Below are 17,445 nucleotides of genomic sequence, written 5' to 3'. Positions count from 1 at the left end.
GATCTTGTTAAGAAGCTCCAGGCGATGCCGTAGAGGGGAAGCTGTGGCTACCCAAGCTGCGGAGGGCGCAGTGTGTCACAGCAGAATGAGTCAGAAGCCTCGAGATCTCAGCACAAGACAAGCAGGATTGGCTCAGGCCCCTGCTGAGGTAGCACAGTTACTGGAGGAAGTGATGTCGCTGCTGCAGTACACGGGGAGAGCACCAAGCAGTGCCCCTCACCTGCAGCTGGGCTGGGAATGTCTGTCACTGTGGCCCCAGGGTGCTCGGTGGGGAGGGGGGAGAGTTCGGAGCTAGGTCGCTACATTGTGCTTCCAGGACTCTGCGCTCCCCGTCCTGTGCAGCGATAAGTGACGGGAGAGCTGTGACACCCAGAAAGGGCTCTGGCTGAGACACGCTACACACAGCAGCCATTCCTCCCTGGGGCTGGCCCGGCTGCCTGGGGTAAACAAGCTAGCTGGCCAGGAGAGCAGCTCTGCAGGACTATCCATTACAGCTGACACTAACACGACATTTTATTGAGGGCAGGATCACATGAACCACAATGAGGAACAAAGAACCAAGGGACTTTTCTATCAACAGTGAGCTGGGCTAGGTCTGCAGTGCAGCTTGTAACAAACCCAGCAGCCATTCAGGGGCGGCCGGCACCTCTTGCCCCTGGCTGCCCACCTAGGGTTCAAGGCTCCTTTCAGCCCATAGGAAGGTGTTCCCACACTGCCCTTTCCCTGGAGCTTCTGCCAGCTAGAAGGATCCAAGCCCAGGGGCTGGTGATGGGCCAGCCGCCATGAAGGATGCGACTGGCACTGGGGGGAGAGGGACCCAGGATAGATACTAAGTTTGCTCTGACTGCTCTCTTGGTGCAAAGATGATAGAACAATCCACAGCCCTCGAGCGTGTCTCCAGCAGCTGCATTTGAGTGGAAGTTCGAGGTACTGTCGTCCTCGCCAGCGCTGGACCACCCTGAGAATATCGACAGGTCAAGAGGAGCTTGTACTGCGTCTGCCTTGGGTCCGATAGCAGGTAGTTACGAATCCTTCAGCTCCCAGCGCCTTCTCATCCTCTGTTTTGGATGTTCCCTCTATCCGCATCTTTGTCCAAACCTTAAGCAGAAGAACACCCGTTGAGGAGTGGGAGTGAGCAATCACAGACTGGCTGAGGCTGTTCCACTGTGGAGAACACCAGCTTCTGGGGAGTAGGGTGGGAACTTAGGGGCCTCCAAAGCAGGGCCTGAGCCGTGTGGGGCATGGGAGAGGCAGCAGAGCTGGGCCCCGGGCTGGGAGTGCTGCAGAGCTGGGCCCCGGACTGGGAGTGCTGCAGATGGCATGCTCACTCGGGCAGCGAAGAGCACCCCCAGCGCATGGCGACACGTGCAGCCTTTGGGCGTGAGAGTCTGCACATAAAAACAAACTAAACTTCCCAGGGACTGAAGAGGCAATAGGACGGAGCGGGTGCCTTCCAGGGCGAGAGCAGTACATTGACTGGGAGGTCTGTTCCCCCACTCACAGATGGGGCTGTGCCTCTCCCAGACAGGCCAGTACACCAAGGCTCCTCTCCTGGCAAGTAACTGGGGAAACTGGCTCCCAGTCTGTCCTCCCAACAGGAGCTAGGCTCCAGTCTTTTGCAAGCAGTTTAACCTGAGAATCCCGGGACAGAAAGTGAAGTGGGGCAGCCCGTTAGTGCTGTGGCCTCCAGTCACCTGTGGTTCTGTCCAGTCCTCATCACAACCCCTTGTCAGCTGTGAGAGTCTCAAGCCAGGAAAGGCCCAAGGGCTGGAATAGCAGGTAGTGCTGTTTGGGAGGCTGCAGGTCAGGGCTGGGGCAGGGGCTTCTGCCCTGCACTTTCTAAGCACTCAGTTCATCCTGAATTGAGAGGCGTATCCTCCCCCGTCACGTTACTGAAGGGCTGGGTCACTGCTGGTCCCATTCCAGGGGAGAGAGAAGATCGTTCTTACCTGGCAGAACGTGCAGCCTCAGGGCTTGCCGCGCTTGCCCTGGCCCTCCGCCCCGGCACTGGCAGGAGCGGCTCGCTTGTTGCGGTGGTGGGGGAAGGTGGGCATGAGCTCCGGTTCACAGGCTGGGGAGAAGGGGAGAGGAAATGAGTCAGGAAGGGCTCAGAGTCCCGTAGGCTCCAATGGTGCAGAGGAGTCACTTACGCAAGGGCTTTTCTTTGAAGTAGGAGCTCTCCAGGCAGTCTCCCGCTGTCGCCCTGGGGGGGCAAATGCAGGTTACAGGAAGAGTCTATCGTCCCCCACAAACACCCCCTCTTCTTCAGGAAACCGCTGTAGACGTGAGACCTTCCTTGCGCCCCAGCAACTCAGCAAAGCTGTGACCATGTCCCCGCTTTCACTTCCTGTCCAGAGGGCAATGCGCACTACATCCCACGCTGGGCTCCTTCTGCATAATCCCTGAGGCCCTGCCTGCCCCACGGCATCTGGCTGGGGAGCAGTACAACCTGGCCCTATAACGGCCAGACACCCCCCAGGCTTGGGGTGAAGGGGGCAGCAATGCCTGGGGGATCGGCCCCGGGAGCAAGGCAGCGCTGCAGGAACTGGCACCGCTCCTTAGGCCCAGCTGGCCCTGCTGGTTTGCCTTGATCTGCTCTAGCCCCAGGGGAGGAGCTGATTACAATGTAAATGAGCCCCCAGCTCGGGGCTGCCCAGTGCTTCCTGGGAGCTGACCGCTCCCCCACACACTGCACTGCAGCTGTTTACAGCGGAGGGGAACAGCCCTGCCTGGCGGGAGGGTGGCAGGAGCCCCCCCCACCCCATACACTGAGGAGCCCGGGCCCCACATCACTCTGCAGCCCAGCGCAGGCCATGGACCTGCCAGATGGCTCTTTACCTCTTCTTGGGGTCATACATGAAGAGGAAGTTGAGCAGGCGAAGCCCAGCCTCCGACAGCCACGGGAACTTGTGCTTGAGGTTGTTGTAGGGCTGCTTCCGCAGGGTGTACTGGCTCACTAGGGGCAGCTTGGAAAAGCCCTGGGGGGAAGGGAGACATGAGAGGGTCAGGGAAGAGTGGGGCAGGGTGGGGGATGCAGAGCGAGCACTTACTGGCCAGATGTTTTCATTGGGCGTCCCCAGCAGCTGCACGATGAGGTCAATCTGGTGGATCTCTGAGCTGCCTGGGAGTAACGGCTTGTGGGCCAGCAATTCCGCGAGGATACATCCCACTGCCCTGGGGAGGGAATAGGCCTCCTGGGTTAGTGGGAAGCAGGCGCACGAATCCCTTGCATCAGATACCTCCTCCTTTGTCCCCAGCAGCAGCTCCCTCGTGTTGCTGTAGACCCACCTTGGCCCTGGTTCAGTACGAGATCTTTATACAGATGTGAACATTGCTTCCTGAAGAACCGAGCTGTTGCCCTGACCCCGCCGGTCCCCTGGCTGTCCCCCAGCTAGTTCTGCGAATTCCTGGCCAGAGCGTTACTCTCCAATATGAGAGCCCCTTACCACATATCTATGCCCGTGGTCTGGGTCGTCGTTCCCAGCAGCAGCTCTGGGGCCCGGTACCTGTGCAATGTAATGAATGCAGGAATTACCAATCGGTGAAGCTCCCAGATGCTTCCCATTGTCTCATTCACCCAGACTGACTGCAGGGCTGACCCACGGCCTCTGAGGGGGTCCACGATAGGGTGACTCACTCAGGACTAAGCAGAGCCCACTCACCAGAGGGTGACGACTTTAGGGGTCATTGGTTTTAGTGGCACTCCGTGAGCACGAGCCAGCCCAAAATCCGCTGCAAGAGAGGGCAGATTCAAGGTCAAAAATCAGGCCACCTACTGCCCTTGCCTCTGCATTACAAAATGAGAAAGCTGGAAGCATCTCTGGAGTTGCATCAGCAAAGGTGACAAGGGAGCTCACCTATCTTCACGCAGCCTTTATCCGTCATGAGCAGATTAGACACCTTCAGATCCCTGCCATCAGAAAGAAGCCAGTTACTGATGGTTGTGTTAGAGGCAATGCTTCACATGGGGCCGCTCCATGCTGCCCAAAGTACCTGCTGCTCCAAGAGGGCCTCCCTCTGCCCCCCTGAGAGCCAAGGAAACAGCCCAAGTGGCACAGCTGGCTCCCAATGTCCAGTCCATTACCCAGTGCCCCTCCCATACAATCCCTTTACCCACAGTACCTTTCACTCTGCCCCTTACCTATGGATGATGAAGTTCTCGTGAAGATACTGAAGGCCCTTGAGTACTTGTAAGATGATACACTTCACCTGCGCATGGTGGGAGACGGGATTAACAAGACAGCATCACATTAGTACTTAACATGTATCTGCAAAGGTTCCTACCCTGCCCTCATCACTCCAGTATCTCGGTGCCTTCCAGTCGAGCATTAAGCGATCTGACTAACAGCTGCTGACAGCTTATGCCCTGGTTCATTTTATGCAGAAGCTCAAGGTCAATGCAAAGCCGTGCGCCCTAGTTTGGAGCTCAAGACTCAAAACATTATAACGAAGGGGTGTTCTAACTGCAGCGATGCAAACAGGGTTTAATGCAGGCAGCAGGCCATGCCCCATATCACAGAGGGCCAAGGGGGTTAGATCATTCTACCCTATGCTAGACAGGACAGAGGTCGTTAAGTTATGATGAAATCAGGTCATGTGACTTGATGACTGGCAGCCAATTTACAGACTGGCATCTGTCTCCCAGTGCCCACCACCAGCTCCACTGACACTACCGATGCAGAATGCCTCAATGCTCTGCGCTGGAATCGGCATCCTTGGCTGTAGGTGGAGCAGTATATTGGTAGCCTGCTCGCAATGGCTAGAGCCACAGCACCCTCTTACAGCTGGGAGTTGTAATGCACCGGCACAATCCACCTGTACCTGAGCCTCAGAAAAGGGCGTCTGCATGTTCTCGAGAAGGCTGGCGAGATCCTGTTCACAGTAACCCATCACCAGGAAAATACTGCAGGAGACACACACCACAGTCAGTCACCTCACTGCAGTTCCACTGTGCTGACCACCCCCACCCCCACGGGTCATCCAACTACCATTCCTGGCCAGGGCAGGGAGATACTGTGACATTCCTCCCGAAGGGAGAGCAGGTGCAGAGCCAGTACTATGGGACTGTTACCTCTCCAGATGGTTCCCTACGACAACCTCCTTCAACTCCACGATATTGGGGTGCCGAAGCTTCAGAAGCAGGGTGATCTCCCGCAGGCTGCTGATGGGGATTCCTGCAGAGTGGTACTTGAGTCACGCATTAGAACTCCCCCTCCAGTCCCCTGGCCTGACCGGAGGCTCTGATGTGGCTGTGCAGGGCTAAGCTCATTTCTGAAGTGTTTTAAGAGATCCCTCCCCACCCCTAAAACCCCAGAGCTTCCTAGGAAGAGCAACTCCCCTTCAGCTCTCCCCTTACCATCTTTCTCCTTGTCCATCCGCACCTTCTTTAGTGCCACAATCTCATCTGTCTGGGTATCTCGAGCACGGTCTGAAACAGTAACACACACCATGTGGTCAGTACCTGGAACACAAGCAAAGCGAATACCTCACAGCAAAGCGAATGCCTGATCCACCACTGACACCGGTCACCAAGTGAACCATTAACCATCACCTCTCAACACTGGGGGAGGGGGAAGGGGGGTAACAGTGAACCTCCCTCCAACTGATGTGTTCATCACTGGGGAACAGACAAGATGGGCTTCAGCCTGTGCTGGGGCTGCCCTTACACCTAGGGACCTGTGCCACTGAGTATTTTCCAGTGTCCTGGGGCATGAGGTATTGCTGTCAGCACCCCCCACTGCAGGAAGCAAACCAGCTCCCGCTGCTGAACCCTGCAGCAGATACAACACTTACACACGATGCCATAGGTCCCTTCCCCAATTCGATTCAGCTTCTCAAACTCCTTCACGCTCCGGCACCTTCCCAGCTGAAAGCAGAGAGCCATCTCACAGAGCAGCCAGCCCCCTCCCCAGAGCGGTCTTGGGGGCAGTGTTCAACGATTAGGGCTTATGATTTTCATTGTGAAGTTAGTTTTATCTGGAGCCCTCCGGAAGCTGGAATATGTCATTGCTGCTAGCCAGATGCACAGCTGTATCCCACCAGCATGAAACCACCACAAGACAGATGTTAGTTATGGTGCTTAATGCATGGCTGGAAGGCGCTCAGCTACTGGGGTGATAAGCATGATTAACAACTACAGCAGCAGTTCTCAAACTGTGGGTTGGCACCCTCTTTTAATGGGGTCACCAGGGCTGATGTTAGACTTGCTGGGGCCCGGGGCCAAAGCCCAAGCCGTGGGTGGCAGGGCTCAGCCCTGGGCTCAGGTTACAGGCCCCCCTGCCTGGGGCTGAAGCCCTTGGGCTTCAACTTTGCCCCCCAACCTGGGGCTTGAACAGGCTCTGGCTTTGGTCCCCCCGCCCTGGGATGGTGTAGTAATTGTTGTCAGAGGGAGCATGGTGCTATGGAGTTTGAGAACCCCGGCACTATAGGTAGAAGAGCTATCTGACAGCATTTCAGCCTCTAGACAGCAAATGTAAGAGCTTCAGAAAGGCCCAGGGCATGATGCTAGAAGCAAAGAGTTAGCGTAAGGCTCATGGGAATATTACTGTTTGGACACTATAGCCAACGCGTCGCAGGGCCACCTGCGGTTGATTTGCTCTGTGAAATGGCGTGAGAGCAATGGCGCCCCGCGCCAGCGATCACTGGGCTGTGCCCAGCATCTGGTCAGATGTGCCCAACTCTGTGTTTGCAAACACACGTGTCATTTCCACGCACCGTTACCGCCACTGCGCGTGAAAACGTGCGAACTGAATAGTGAGCAAATGTCGGCCTGTCACTGCCACGATTTCCACAGCCTGGGGGGGGGGGGGGGTCTCCCTCCTTCACCCCACCGCACCCATTCCTCCTTCACCCCTCCCCATTCACCCCTCCCTTCCCTCACCCTTCCCCCTTCACCCCTCCCCCCCTTCACCCCGCCCCATTCACCCCTCCCCCACTCCGACCCTGCCCCACCCTTCCCCATTCACCCCCCCCTCCTTCACCCCGCCCTTCCCCATTCACACCCCCCGCCCCATTCACACCCCCCTCCTTCCCCCCAGGCGCCATGGGGGGGCGCTGCCTTAACCCTTTCCCGCTCGGGCTCGGCCCACCCACGCTCACCCTGTCCCCGGGGGGCACCGGGAAGAAGCCCCCGCCGCGCAGGCGCTTGAGTCGCAGCACTTCCGGCTCCTGCTCGGGGCAAGCGGCCTCCGCCATGATCCCCGTAGCCGGGGGTGGTGCCTCGCGCTTCACCACTGCGCATGTGCAGCACCCGGTGCCTTTTCACCGCGCCGGCGCAGTACGTGACTTAGCCCACCCTCCCCTCAGAGGCTCTAGCAACGGTTGCTATGCAGGGCCTGCTGGCTAAGGCCGACGGGGGGGGCTGCTTGGGAGGAGCAGCTGTGCTGGGGGGGAATCGGGGATGGCCCCGAGGGAGTGGGGGAGCGCCCCAGTGAGCGGTGGGGAGGGGGCCCTGGGTGGGGAGCGCCCGGTGAGCGGTGGGGAGGGGGCCCTCGGTGGGGAGCGCCCCAGTGAGCGGTGGGGAGGGGGCCCTCGGTGGGGAGCGCCCCAGTGAGCGGTGGGGAGGGGGCCCTGGGTGGGGAGCGCCCCAGTGAGCGGTGGGGAGGGGGCCCTGGGTGGGGAGCGCCCGGTGAGCGGTGGGGAGGGGGCCCTGGGTGGGGAGAGCCCCAGTGAGCGGTGGGGAGGGGGCCTTGGGTGGGGAGCGCCCGGTGAGCGGTGGGGAGGGGGCCCTGGGTGGGGAGAGCCCCAGTGAGCGGTGGGGAGGGGGCCCTGGGTGGGGAGCGCCTGGTGAGCGGTGGGGAGGGGGCCCTGGGTGGGGAGCGCCCGGTGAGCGATGGGGAGGGGGCCCTGGGTGGGGAGCGCCCGGTGAGTGGTGGGGAGGGGGCCCTGGGTGGGGAGAGCCCCAGTGAGCGGTGGGGAGGGGGCCCTGGGTGGGGAGAGCCCCAGTGAGCGGTGGGGAGGGGGCCTTGGGTGGGGAGCGCCCGGTGAGCGGTGGGGAGGGGGCCCTGGGTGGGGAGCGCCCCAGTGAGCGGTGGGGAGGGGGCCCTGGGTGGGGAGCGCCTGGTGAGCGGTGGGGAGGGGGCTCTGGGTGATGAGCACCCCAGCAGGCCCGGTGAGCGGTGGGGAGGGGGCCCTGGGTGGGAAGTGCCGCAGCGAGCAGTGGGGAAGGGGCTGTGGGTGATGAGCGCGGTGGGGAGTCGGTCCTGGGGAGCGAGCTGCCACCTGCCCAGGTTTTCCCAGGATTGCCCCTTATTTGAAGCCGCTATCCTGGCTGAAGTGGTTCCGATGTGCCATTTTTTACACCTCAGAGGTGGCACCCTCAGTGTCCCGGCAGGGACCACCGTGCAGTGCTGCCCATGGAGATGGCGGGGCCCAGGAGGGCACGTTCCATCTTTATCTCTCTGGTTTCAGTTCCCTCTGGGCGTGCTGCAGTCCCTGGGGGCTGGTGGCTTGGGCCAGGAAGAAGCGCAGCTTGTTGGAGCTGCCGTCGCACATGGGGCCAGACCTCCTCACTGAACGTGAGGGACAGTTGCGAGCTGCTCCATGTCATGCAGTTTGGGATGGCAGTCAGAGAGCATGGTAGAAATATCTAGAGGATCTGGCCTCAGGCAATGGGCAGAAAACCAGCCGATTGTGTAAGGGTCTGGCCACAACTCATTTTGCTGAGCAGAAAAAACAATGATGCTCTTGCTCTTTTCAGAGATTCCAGATTTGGAGGGTTCACATATTCAAGGTGGTTGCTTGGAAGCTGTGAGTAATAGAGACGGAAAGGAGACGCCAGCTTGCCTAACAGTGCATGTACTACAGACAACCCCCACCCCAGAAATGGCCACTTCAGCAATAACACACAATTAACCAGATGCTACTTTGTGGGATTTTTTCATTTTGTTCAGTAACAATTTGTTGTAACAATGCAGATAATATACAGTGCAGTGAAACCTGCTCTACCTGCTAATCATGGTGGCTCTATCTAGTGGCTGGACTTATTACAGCTGGCAATGTTTGAAAGCTGTCTGTTGGAGAGAGGAATAGGGGCAGACATTTTAACACCACTGGCATTTCATTGGAGGGATTGGAAATCTGATAGGATTCTCTCTCTGGTAGGGACAGTTGGCAGGTAAGAAATCTCCGAGGCGTGGTAAAAGTTGCTATCAGCATCATGTTCACCTGCATTATTTAATGAGCACACCTGTGTGCCATGAGGCCGAAGCTGGACCATTTTGTCAGAATCAATTTAGATATTTGGAAAATGAAAACACTTTCCACAGCCAAAAGATCTCCACCATGGTGGAATGGACAAAGACTAAAAGCTAAGAGCAAAGGCCCAGATTCACAAAGGTGTTTCAGTTCCTAACTTCCAATGATTTCAATGGAAGTTAGGAGCCTAAATACCTTTGTGGATTTGGGCAAAGCTTTTAAATGCAGAGCATATCAAATTTAAATCTGTCTGGAGTTGGGAGACATGGGCTCCATTCCTGGCTCTGCTGTCGAATTCCGGAGTAACCTGCCTCAGTTTCCTCAGTTGTAAAATGGGGATAATGATACCAACCTACCTCCCAAGAGTACTGTATGTCTTAAATTAATTTATATTTGTAAAGAACATTAATATCCTTGAATGGAAGTTGCTATAGTCGTGCAAAGTACACTTATTATTAGATGGCTGACCATACTCACCAGCAGTACTGAATTAATATTAATAAATTTTTAAAACTGAGTAGGATAGCCTTGCAAAATTCTACTCAGATGAGGCAAATTATTTTTTTTAACAGGCCATTAAAATGTCCTTAGTTTTGTCATTACCATCCTCTTGATACAGGTGAGCAAATAGATTTTGTGATGACCAGAGATGCAGAGAATGCTGAACACTAGGGTGTGGTTAGATGTTGATAGATGTTTGGCTGCGTGTGTGTGTTCTCTCCGTGTGCCACCCTGGCCCTGCGCAGATAGCTGGCACGGCAGACCTCTAGCGAACTGCCCAATGACCACAGGATCCGTTAAGGGACGAAGGCACCCAGCCAGGTTTATTGTCGACAAAGTATGGTATTAGTACACCGCAGACTCTACTGAACCATTAATACATGTATGCCCGTAATGATGGACCAGCTCAGTGAACGGCGGGCCTTTCCATTCCTCCCTAGGCTATACAAAGATACTCCCTCTTAGATACATCTTTATACCCCAATACAAACAAGTTAGTGCTGCCCCTCTGACATAGTTATCGGGATGTGTTTGCGTGAGTACTCTGTGACTAGCACGTCTTATGAATGTGTATTTCTGCAATATCAGCCCTGTTCTTGCCAGATTCTGTGAGCAGGTCCTGCCTCATACCAAGCCTCTGATACAAGGGCTTATGTCTCAGGCTCTCTTCCTACTACATAGGGTATCCTGATGGGAAAGGAAGAGATTATAAAACAATATTTGTTGGAAAATCAGCTTTCAGTACCAAGCAGCACTTCTTGGCAAATATTTGCTTATACCTAAAATTGATCCATAATGAGGGGTTTAGGTATGTGCCTTAAAACACACATTTCACCCACTTTTTACAAATAAATATTTTATAAATGAGGATTCTCATACAAATCTCACTCTCAGTGGTTCTGGCGCCAAGTTAGCAGATTACAGCTTTTACATAAAAGGTGAACTGAAAGGCTTTTTACTTGCCAAAACCTGAGCTTAAGGTTCTTCTGTGTTTCCTTGGCTACAGCTGGTAGCATCACTAATAGCCAAAGAGTAGGGAGTATTTTCATTTTAGGTGCTTAAAATGTCATCAGTTATTGCTGGGGTAGCTCAGAACCCTAAGCTTGGATCTTGGAGTCTAAATGAAGGAGAAAAGGATTTCCTGATGGTCTGTTTGTCATATAATAACTGGGTGTGAAATCTTTAGGCTCCCTGGAATGACAAGGTTCAGATCCCAGCAGCAGGATCATTTCAGCCCTTCTCCTTCGGAGGTCTGGTAAATGAAAAGAGTTCAATGCAGGTTGGTGTGTGCAGGACCCTCAAAACCAAGGAGACATTAAAGACTGCTTGAGCCACTTCACATAAAGATGGGGCCTTGCCCAAAATTCCCCTCCCTCGGTGTTCTGCAGTGGGCTACTGCCCTCCACTCCAAAGGTGGCTACATTTCCAGGGTGCTGCACGTACACACTGTGGGATCATTTGGGGTGAAGAGTGCCATGATGTTTATCTGTCATATGTCTGCCCACACACATAGTCTGTAACTGACTTGCACGCTTAAGCCATTGACTACATATATTTATTTTGAAGCAAGCTTTTCAGTTCACCTTTAAATGTAGCTACTTCCTGCCCTTCTCCAGATGGTGTGTAGAGCTGAGGAAAGCGAGACCATGGAAGAGCTTGTTGGGTCGGATTCCTGTTTAATGATTGTGGGGTCCAGGGTTGTGTCACTGGCTCTATTTGGTGGCATTCATCACATCCCGGTGTCTTTGTGTTGTCACTATGAGCAATAGCTACTCTCCAGAGCCAGAGCTCATGCTGCTTCTTTCCTGACTTGGTAAGCCTCTATGGTGCTGGGTTTTGTGTGCACGTTGTATACACCACTGTCAGCTATATCCCTGAGGGTTTTGGACTCCGGGAGATCATCCACTGACGTACTCGACATTTCATCATCCAAGGGCCCAGTGACAACAATTTTGGGGATAACCCTTTTCTTCCTCAGTTTATCCAATGTCTCTACAGGAAAGGGATAGAGAAAGAAAACCAAGCCTCGTGTAAAGGACTGAATTCTCTCCTGCATGCTGCATATTTACACTGGAGTATAAACACAGGGGGAAACGCATATGCCCACTTTGAGGCGATGTGATTGTACTTTATAGGGGCACACATCTAGCAACCAGGTAAATTATTTATCCAGACAAACACCCAGGCTTCAGCAGATGTTCATCCAATATAGACGGAAAGGCATATGGGTCCAGGAGATGGCATCTCCGCTAATGGGCTTTTATAGAACAGGAACCCTTGTACTAGGGACGAGAGGACACAGGGAGAGTCAGATACAGGTACACAGGAAACACTTCCAAGGGTGGTGGTACAGGTGGGTTCAGGCAAAGTGAGCACAGGTGCCATTCTAACCTGGGGTCCCCTTTCCCCTCTTCCTCCACCCAAGCATCACAAGTCTGACCTGCAGCACCCATGAATAGTCAGATGAGCGCAGGTCACTAGTACAAACTGCATGGCTATTTTAAGAGGACTGAGGGTGGAACCTACCAAACCGGTTTCTTTGTGACTCAGTGCAGGATTTGAACCCATCTCTAGGAATAATGGATTATGCCATATAATCCAGGGCAGTGGACTAGGAGATAGGACAGCTGGGTTCCACTCCTACCTTTGCCACTGACCTGATGTCTGACTTTGGGCAAGGCCCTGGCCCTTGCTGTGTCTAAGTGTCCCCATCTGTAAAAGGGGAGTAGTAATACCCTCCCTTGTAAAGTGCAGTGAGAGCTATGAGCAAAAAGCATTGTATCCAGTAATGAGAAGTCCTTTCTATGGGGAGGAGAGTTGCAGTGAGTCTAGGGATGACAGCCCTGGCTGGGATGATTTAGTTGGGGTTGGTCCTGCTTTGAGCAGGGGCTTGGACTGGATGACTCCTGAAGTCCTTCCCAACCCTGAGATTCTATGACAGGAAATGCCCAGAGGCGTGGCTTAGGTGAGTGCCATGTTGTTTGTAAGCCACCTTCTCCTAATGGCCACAACTGCCAGCCAGAGCGGCCCCATCACTGCTGCTCACCCTCCCTCCTCTGAACTTCCCTATGAGCCACATTTGCGATAGTAAGTAACAGGGCCGGCTCCAGGGTTTTGGCCGCCCCAAGCAGCCAAAACAAAACAAAACAAAACAAAAGCTGCGATCGCGATCTGCGGCAGCAATTCGGCGGGAGGTCCTTCACTCCCAGGCGGAGTGAGGGACCGTCCGCCGAATTGCTGCCGAATACCTGGACGTGCCACCCCTCTCCGGAGCGGCCGCCCCAAGCACCTGCTTGAGAAGCTGGTGCCTGGAGCCGGCCCTGGCAAGTAAGAAAACAGCTGCAGCCCAAACACCCAATGTTCTGTGGGGAGGACAAAGATCGGGAAGCCCAAGGGAAAGATGCCAGTAGCCCATGCAAACCTGGATAAAAAGCCAGTGTGACTAAACCTTTGACTGGAAAAGGCACCCTCTTGAACGAACAGGTCTTGGGAAGGGGAAAAGGACATGGTTAAATTAACCACTGAACGATGCTGGCTGCTACCATCACCTCCACCTAGTTGGTGCCTATAAAGGCAGTAGCTTCCCCAGAGCTCCTGGATGTCCAACATTCATTTTCCTACTCAGTGTGTCTTCTGAGTGGCTTTAGAACATCTGGCCTGAGACCTGTTTTACCCAGCAAATTTACAATAGGGACAGTGTGTTGTTATCTGGGATCTGGGCCCATTTTACACCATTTGTGGCCTGTTCTGGCCTATTCAAAACCACATATTAAAAGGGAACATCGCTGCTGAGTGGCTTAGGTTTAAAAAAACTTGACCTGGCTTAAAACTGTCATCATCCAGTGAGGAGCATCCGTGAGCCAAGCACATCCCTGGTGTGACTCCACTGAGGTCAGTTTTGTTTTGTGGTTTGAAGGCCCTGCTGTTTGTCCCCTACCTTGCCCGTAAGAACTGTCAGTGGACATCTGACTTCGCTGCAGTTTCTTTGTTGATTTAGAAGCCGAGGCTTTAGAGAGATTGCTGTGGTCCCGTGAAGAACTTTGCTGTTTCTCAGATTGCTCCTGGTTTTTTGGCTGTTTGGACTCCCTGTACTTGTTACCAACTATGCTCTGCTGGACTTCAGCTGCAAGAAGCATTTGGGATGCAAAGAAAAGAGAGAAAGAGAACCCTCTTCAGTTGTTTAATGCCGTGGCACAGTACGCTAGTAGCCCTTAGCCGCAGTCTGCTCCTACTTGTTTTTATTCATGGTCTTTGACAATGCAGCTATTGGAGATTGGAGAATGTTCACTGGTTATAAGGTCACTCATCATTACTTGCCGGTTTGATCAGCTAGAGAGAGCCGGGCCCAGCATGAATTCCTGGAAGTGTCTGGTCTCTCTCTCTTTACGCCTCTTTTCTTTTGGGGGCAAACTGAAGCCTTGACACTGCAGGAGGAAAATGCTTGCTCTCCTCATTGCGTACACACTTTGGGGATATACTGGGGCTATGGATATGAGGCAGACAGGCACGGAGCTGTGGAAATGGTGGGCACCCCACATGTGGTATTTCTTGTCCCTGGGCAATCAGTGTGATTCTTGATATTAATTGCTTTTCATAGATTCATGAATTATAAGGCAGGCTGAAGGGACTGTTACTATCATCTAGTCTGATGTCCGGCATAACACAGGCCTTAGGACTGCCCTGAATTAATTCCTGCTTCAAGGCCAGCAGTTGTGCTTGAACCAGAACAGAGCTTTTAGAAAAACATCCAATCTTGATTTAAAAATGTCCAGTGATGGTGAACCCATGACAACCCTTGGTACGTTGTTTCAATGATTAATTACCCTCACTGTTAAAAATGTGCACCTTATTTCCAGTCTGAATTTGTCTAGCTTCAAATCCCAGTCCTTGGAGCTGTTACAGCTCGTCTGTTAGATTGAAGAGCCATCTATTCCCCAGGTAGGTATTTATAGACTGTGATCAAGTCACCCCTTCACCTTCTCTTTGTTAAGCTAAATAGATTGAGCTCCTTGAGTCTTTCACTATCAGACAGGTTTTCCAATCCTTTAATCATTCCCGTGGCTCGTCTGTGAACCTTCTCCAATGTATCAACCTCCTTCCTCAATTGTGGACACCAGAACCAGACACAGGATTCCAGGCTTGGTTTCACCTGTGCCAAAGACAGATAATATACTCTCCCTACTCCTACTTGGTATTCCTTCGTTTATACATCCATGGATTGCATTAGCCCTTTTGGCCACAGCGCCACATTGGAACTCATGTTCAGCTGATTACCCACCTGACCATGGGCGGCTGGGCCTCCCCAAACAGCCAGGCATGCAGGGCCGGCTCCAGGCACCAGCTCACCAAGCTTGTGCTTGGGGCGGCACCTGGAGGGGGGCGGGGCGGCGCTCTGGCTCCGGCCTTGGGCGGCAAAAAAGCCAGAGCCGTCCCTGCAGGCATGGCCCCGCTCCCTGCTTACCACTCCTCCCTGTGTGTGGCTTCAGTCCCTAGTGCTCCGATTGGGGCTGGGGAGGCTGGGGACACACGCCACTTGCATTCCTGGGGCTCGGGGTTGAGGGGTGGGGAGCTGCAGCCTCCCAGCGCTCCGGGGGCTGCGGCCGCCCACCCTCCCACGCTCCAAAGCTAGGGGGGCTGCGGCCACTTGCCCTCCGGGGCTGGGGCGGTGGCGGCCACCCACCCTCCTGCGCTCTGAAGCTGGGACGACTAGGGGCCATGCGCCGCCCACCCTCCCGGCACTTTGGGGTTGGGGGTGCTGCAACCGTCTGCCCTCCCACACTCCAGGGCTGGGGCCGCGCACCACCCGCCTTCCTGGCACTCCAGGGATGGGGGGGCTTTTGGGGCTGGGATGCTAGCCTGGAGTGGGACTGGGCCAATGGCCATGGTGGGGGGGCCTCTGGGCTCCAGCGGAGGGAGGCAGAAGAGATGGGGCCTTGGGCAGAAGGGGCGGGGCTTGGGGCTAGCCTCCCCCAGCCGGCGGTTCACGCACTGCCTATGCACCTGACCCCCAAGTCTTTTTCAGAGTCACTGCAGTGCTTCCAGGACAGAGTCCCTCATCCTGTAAATATAGCCTACATTGTGTATTCTTAGATGTACGGCCTTTTGTTCGTACTGAAACCCGTTGTTTGCTTGCGCCCAGTTTTCTAAGGTCATGCTGTATCAGTGACCCGTACTCTTTTTTATTTACTATTCCCTCAATCTTTATCAGAGATGATTTTATGTTTTCTTCCAGGTCTTTGATAAAAATGTTAAATAGCACAAGTCCAAGAACTGATCCTTGTGAGACCTCACTAGGAACTCACCCATTCCATGATGATTCCCTGTTTACAATTATATTTTGAGAACTACCAGCCAATTTTTAATCCAGGTAATGTGCACCATGTTGATGTTGTATCATTCTAATTTCTTAATCAAAATATCATGTGGTATCACATAAAATGCCTTACAGAAGTCTACATATATTACATCAAATTATTACCTTTAGCAACCAAACTTGTAATCTCATCCAAAATCGCAATCAAGTTAATTTGACAAGATGTATTTTCAATAAATCCATATTGATTGACATTAATTGTATTACCCGTCTTTAATTCTTTATTAATCAAGTCTCGTATCATTCCATTATTTTGCCTGGGATCAATATCAGACCGACAGGTCTATAATTACCCAGGTCATCTTGTTTATTCTTTATAAATATTGGCACAACATCAGCTTTCTTCCAGTCTTCCGGAACTTCCCCAGTGTTCCAAGACTTACTGAAAATCAATCCTACCTATCCAGACTGCTCCTCATCCAGCTTTCTTAAAACTCTTAGGTGCAAGTTATCTGGACCTGCTGACTTACAAATGAATGACTTTGGTAGCTGCTGTTTAGCAGCCTCCTGAGTTACTGTTGGAATGAAAAGTGTTTCATCATCATCATATGATATGACTACTCCACCTGCGCTTTTTCACAAATACAGAACAGAAATATTTATTGAGCTCTTCTGCCTTTTTCTTTTTTGCATTATTATTGACAGTTCTACCATCTCCATCTAGGAATGGATGAGTACCATTGTTAGGATTCCTTTTGTTGCTAATACACTTAACTGTGCAGGTTATAGACTTTTTTTGTGTCCTTTTGCTTCCCTTATCAACCTTCTAATCTATCTTTATTTCTATCAACTTCCTCTCTTTCCATTTGTTATATATATAATTTGTATAGCTGCTTTCACTTACCCTCTAAGCCAGGTTGGCTTTTTAATCAATGTAGCCTTCTGTCTCGATTGTGGCTTTTGGGGCATCTAGTAATATATTCTTAAATAGTTCCCAACTATCATTCCCATTTCTCTGTTTAAATTCTTTCTCCCAGCTGATTTGGCTCATCATTCTTTTCAGCTTCATGAAATTGTGTATATATATATATATATATATATATATTATTGGTTTGGACTTTAGGTGATTATTCTGTTTTCATAAAACAAATATAAAGAACCACTAATGTTTAGTTCTATGGTCAGTTCCTCTTTATTTGTCAAGATGACATTTTCTCATGTTGGATGCAATATTTTCAAAACAAATCGTTTCAGAAAAACAAAATCTATGTCAACAGCCCAGCCCTCATGAGCAACCCACAATTGCAAACCACAGTGCAGAGCACAACCATTGCAAGCAACCCTATAACAACAAAAGGCAGGCTATGACATTGATTGATCAAAGGTCTGGGGACACCCCCCCAATCTAAGATGCAGCCCAGGTTTGGAGGGTAAAA

The 17,445-nt window shown here is 52.7% G+C and overlaps 1 protein-coding gene across 5 annotated transcripts; it reads right to left on the bottom strand.

Moving 5' to 3' along the window:
• Nucleotides 1-495: 495 nt before the first annotated feature.
• Nucleotides 496-7,257, bottom strand: CDK10 (cyclin dependent kinase 10). 5 transcript variants are annotated; one of them, XM_065567358.1, is made up of 14 exons: nt 7,099-7,257; nt 5,794-5,866; nt 5,357-5,461; nt 5,072-5,174; nt 4,822-4,903; nt 4,142-4,209; nt 3,858-3,910; nt 3,663-3,732; nt 3,447-3,506; nt 3,051-3,174; nt 2,839-2,978; nt 2,151-2,203; nt 1,950-2,071; nt 496-1,098 (listed from the first exon to the last, which is right to left on the bottom strand). In XM_065567358.1, exons 1-13 carry the CDS (start codon nt 7,192-7,194, stop codon nt 1,968-1,970), a joined length of 1,131 nt encoding a protein of 376 aa, XP_065423430.1. In that variant the 5' UTR covers nt 7,195-7,257; the 3' UTR covers nt 496-1,098; nt 1,950-1,967. The 5 variants fall into 5 exon arrangements, with proteins under 5 accessions (XP_065423430.1, XP_065423432.1, XP_065423434.1 ...); XM_065567360.1 differs by having other exon boundaries at nt 5,357-5,428; XM_065567362.1 differs by lacking the exon at nt 3,447-3,506.
• Between the last annotated feature and the right edge of the window lie 10,188 nt (nt 7,258-17,445).

This window comes from Chrysemys picta, chromosome 14 (genome assembly GCF_011386835.1).
Source record: "Chrysemys picta bellii isolate R12L10 chromosome 14, ASM1138683v2, whole genome shotgun sequence".
Taxonomy (NCBI): domain Eukaryota; kingdom Metazoa; phylum Chordata; order Testudines; family Emydidae; genus Chrysemys; species Chrysemys picta.
This window is presented reverse-complemented; position numbering and strand designations above follow the sequence as displayed.

Excerpts from the sequence above, each read along its gene's own strand:
- CDK10 (XM_065567358.1), bottom strand. The coding sequence starts at position 7,194 with ATGGCGGAGGCCGCTTGCCCCGAGCAGGAGCCGGAAGTGCTGCGACTC. Across the intron at positions 5,175-5,356 it reads GATGGACAAGGAGAAAGATG|GAATCCCCATCAGCAGCCTG; the intron begins GTAAGGGGAGAG and ends ACCACTCTGCAG. Across the intron at positions 4,210-4,821 it reads CGCCCTTTTCTGAGGCTCAG|GTGAAGTGTATCATCTTACA; the intron begins GTACAGGTGGAT and ends CACCATGCGCAG.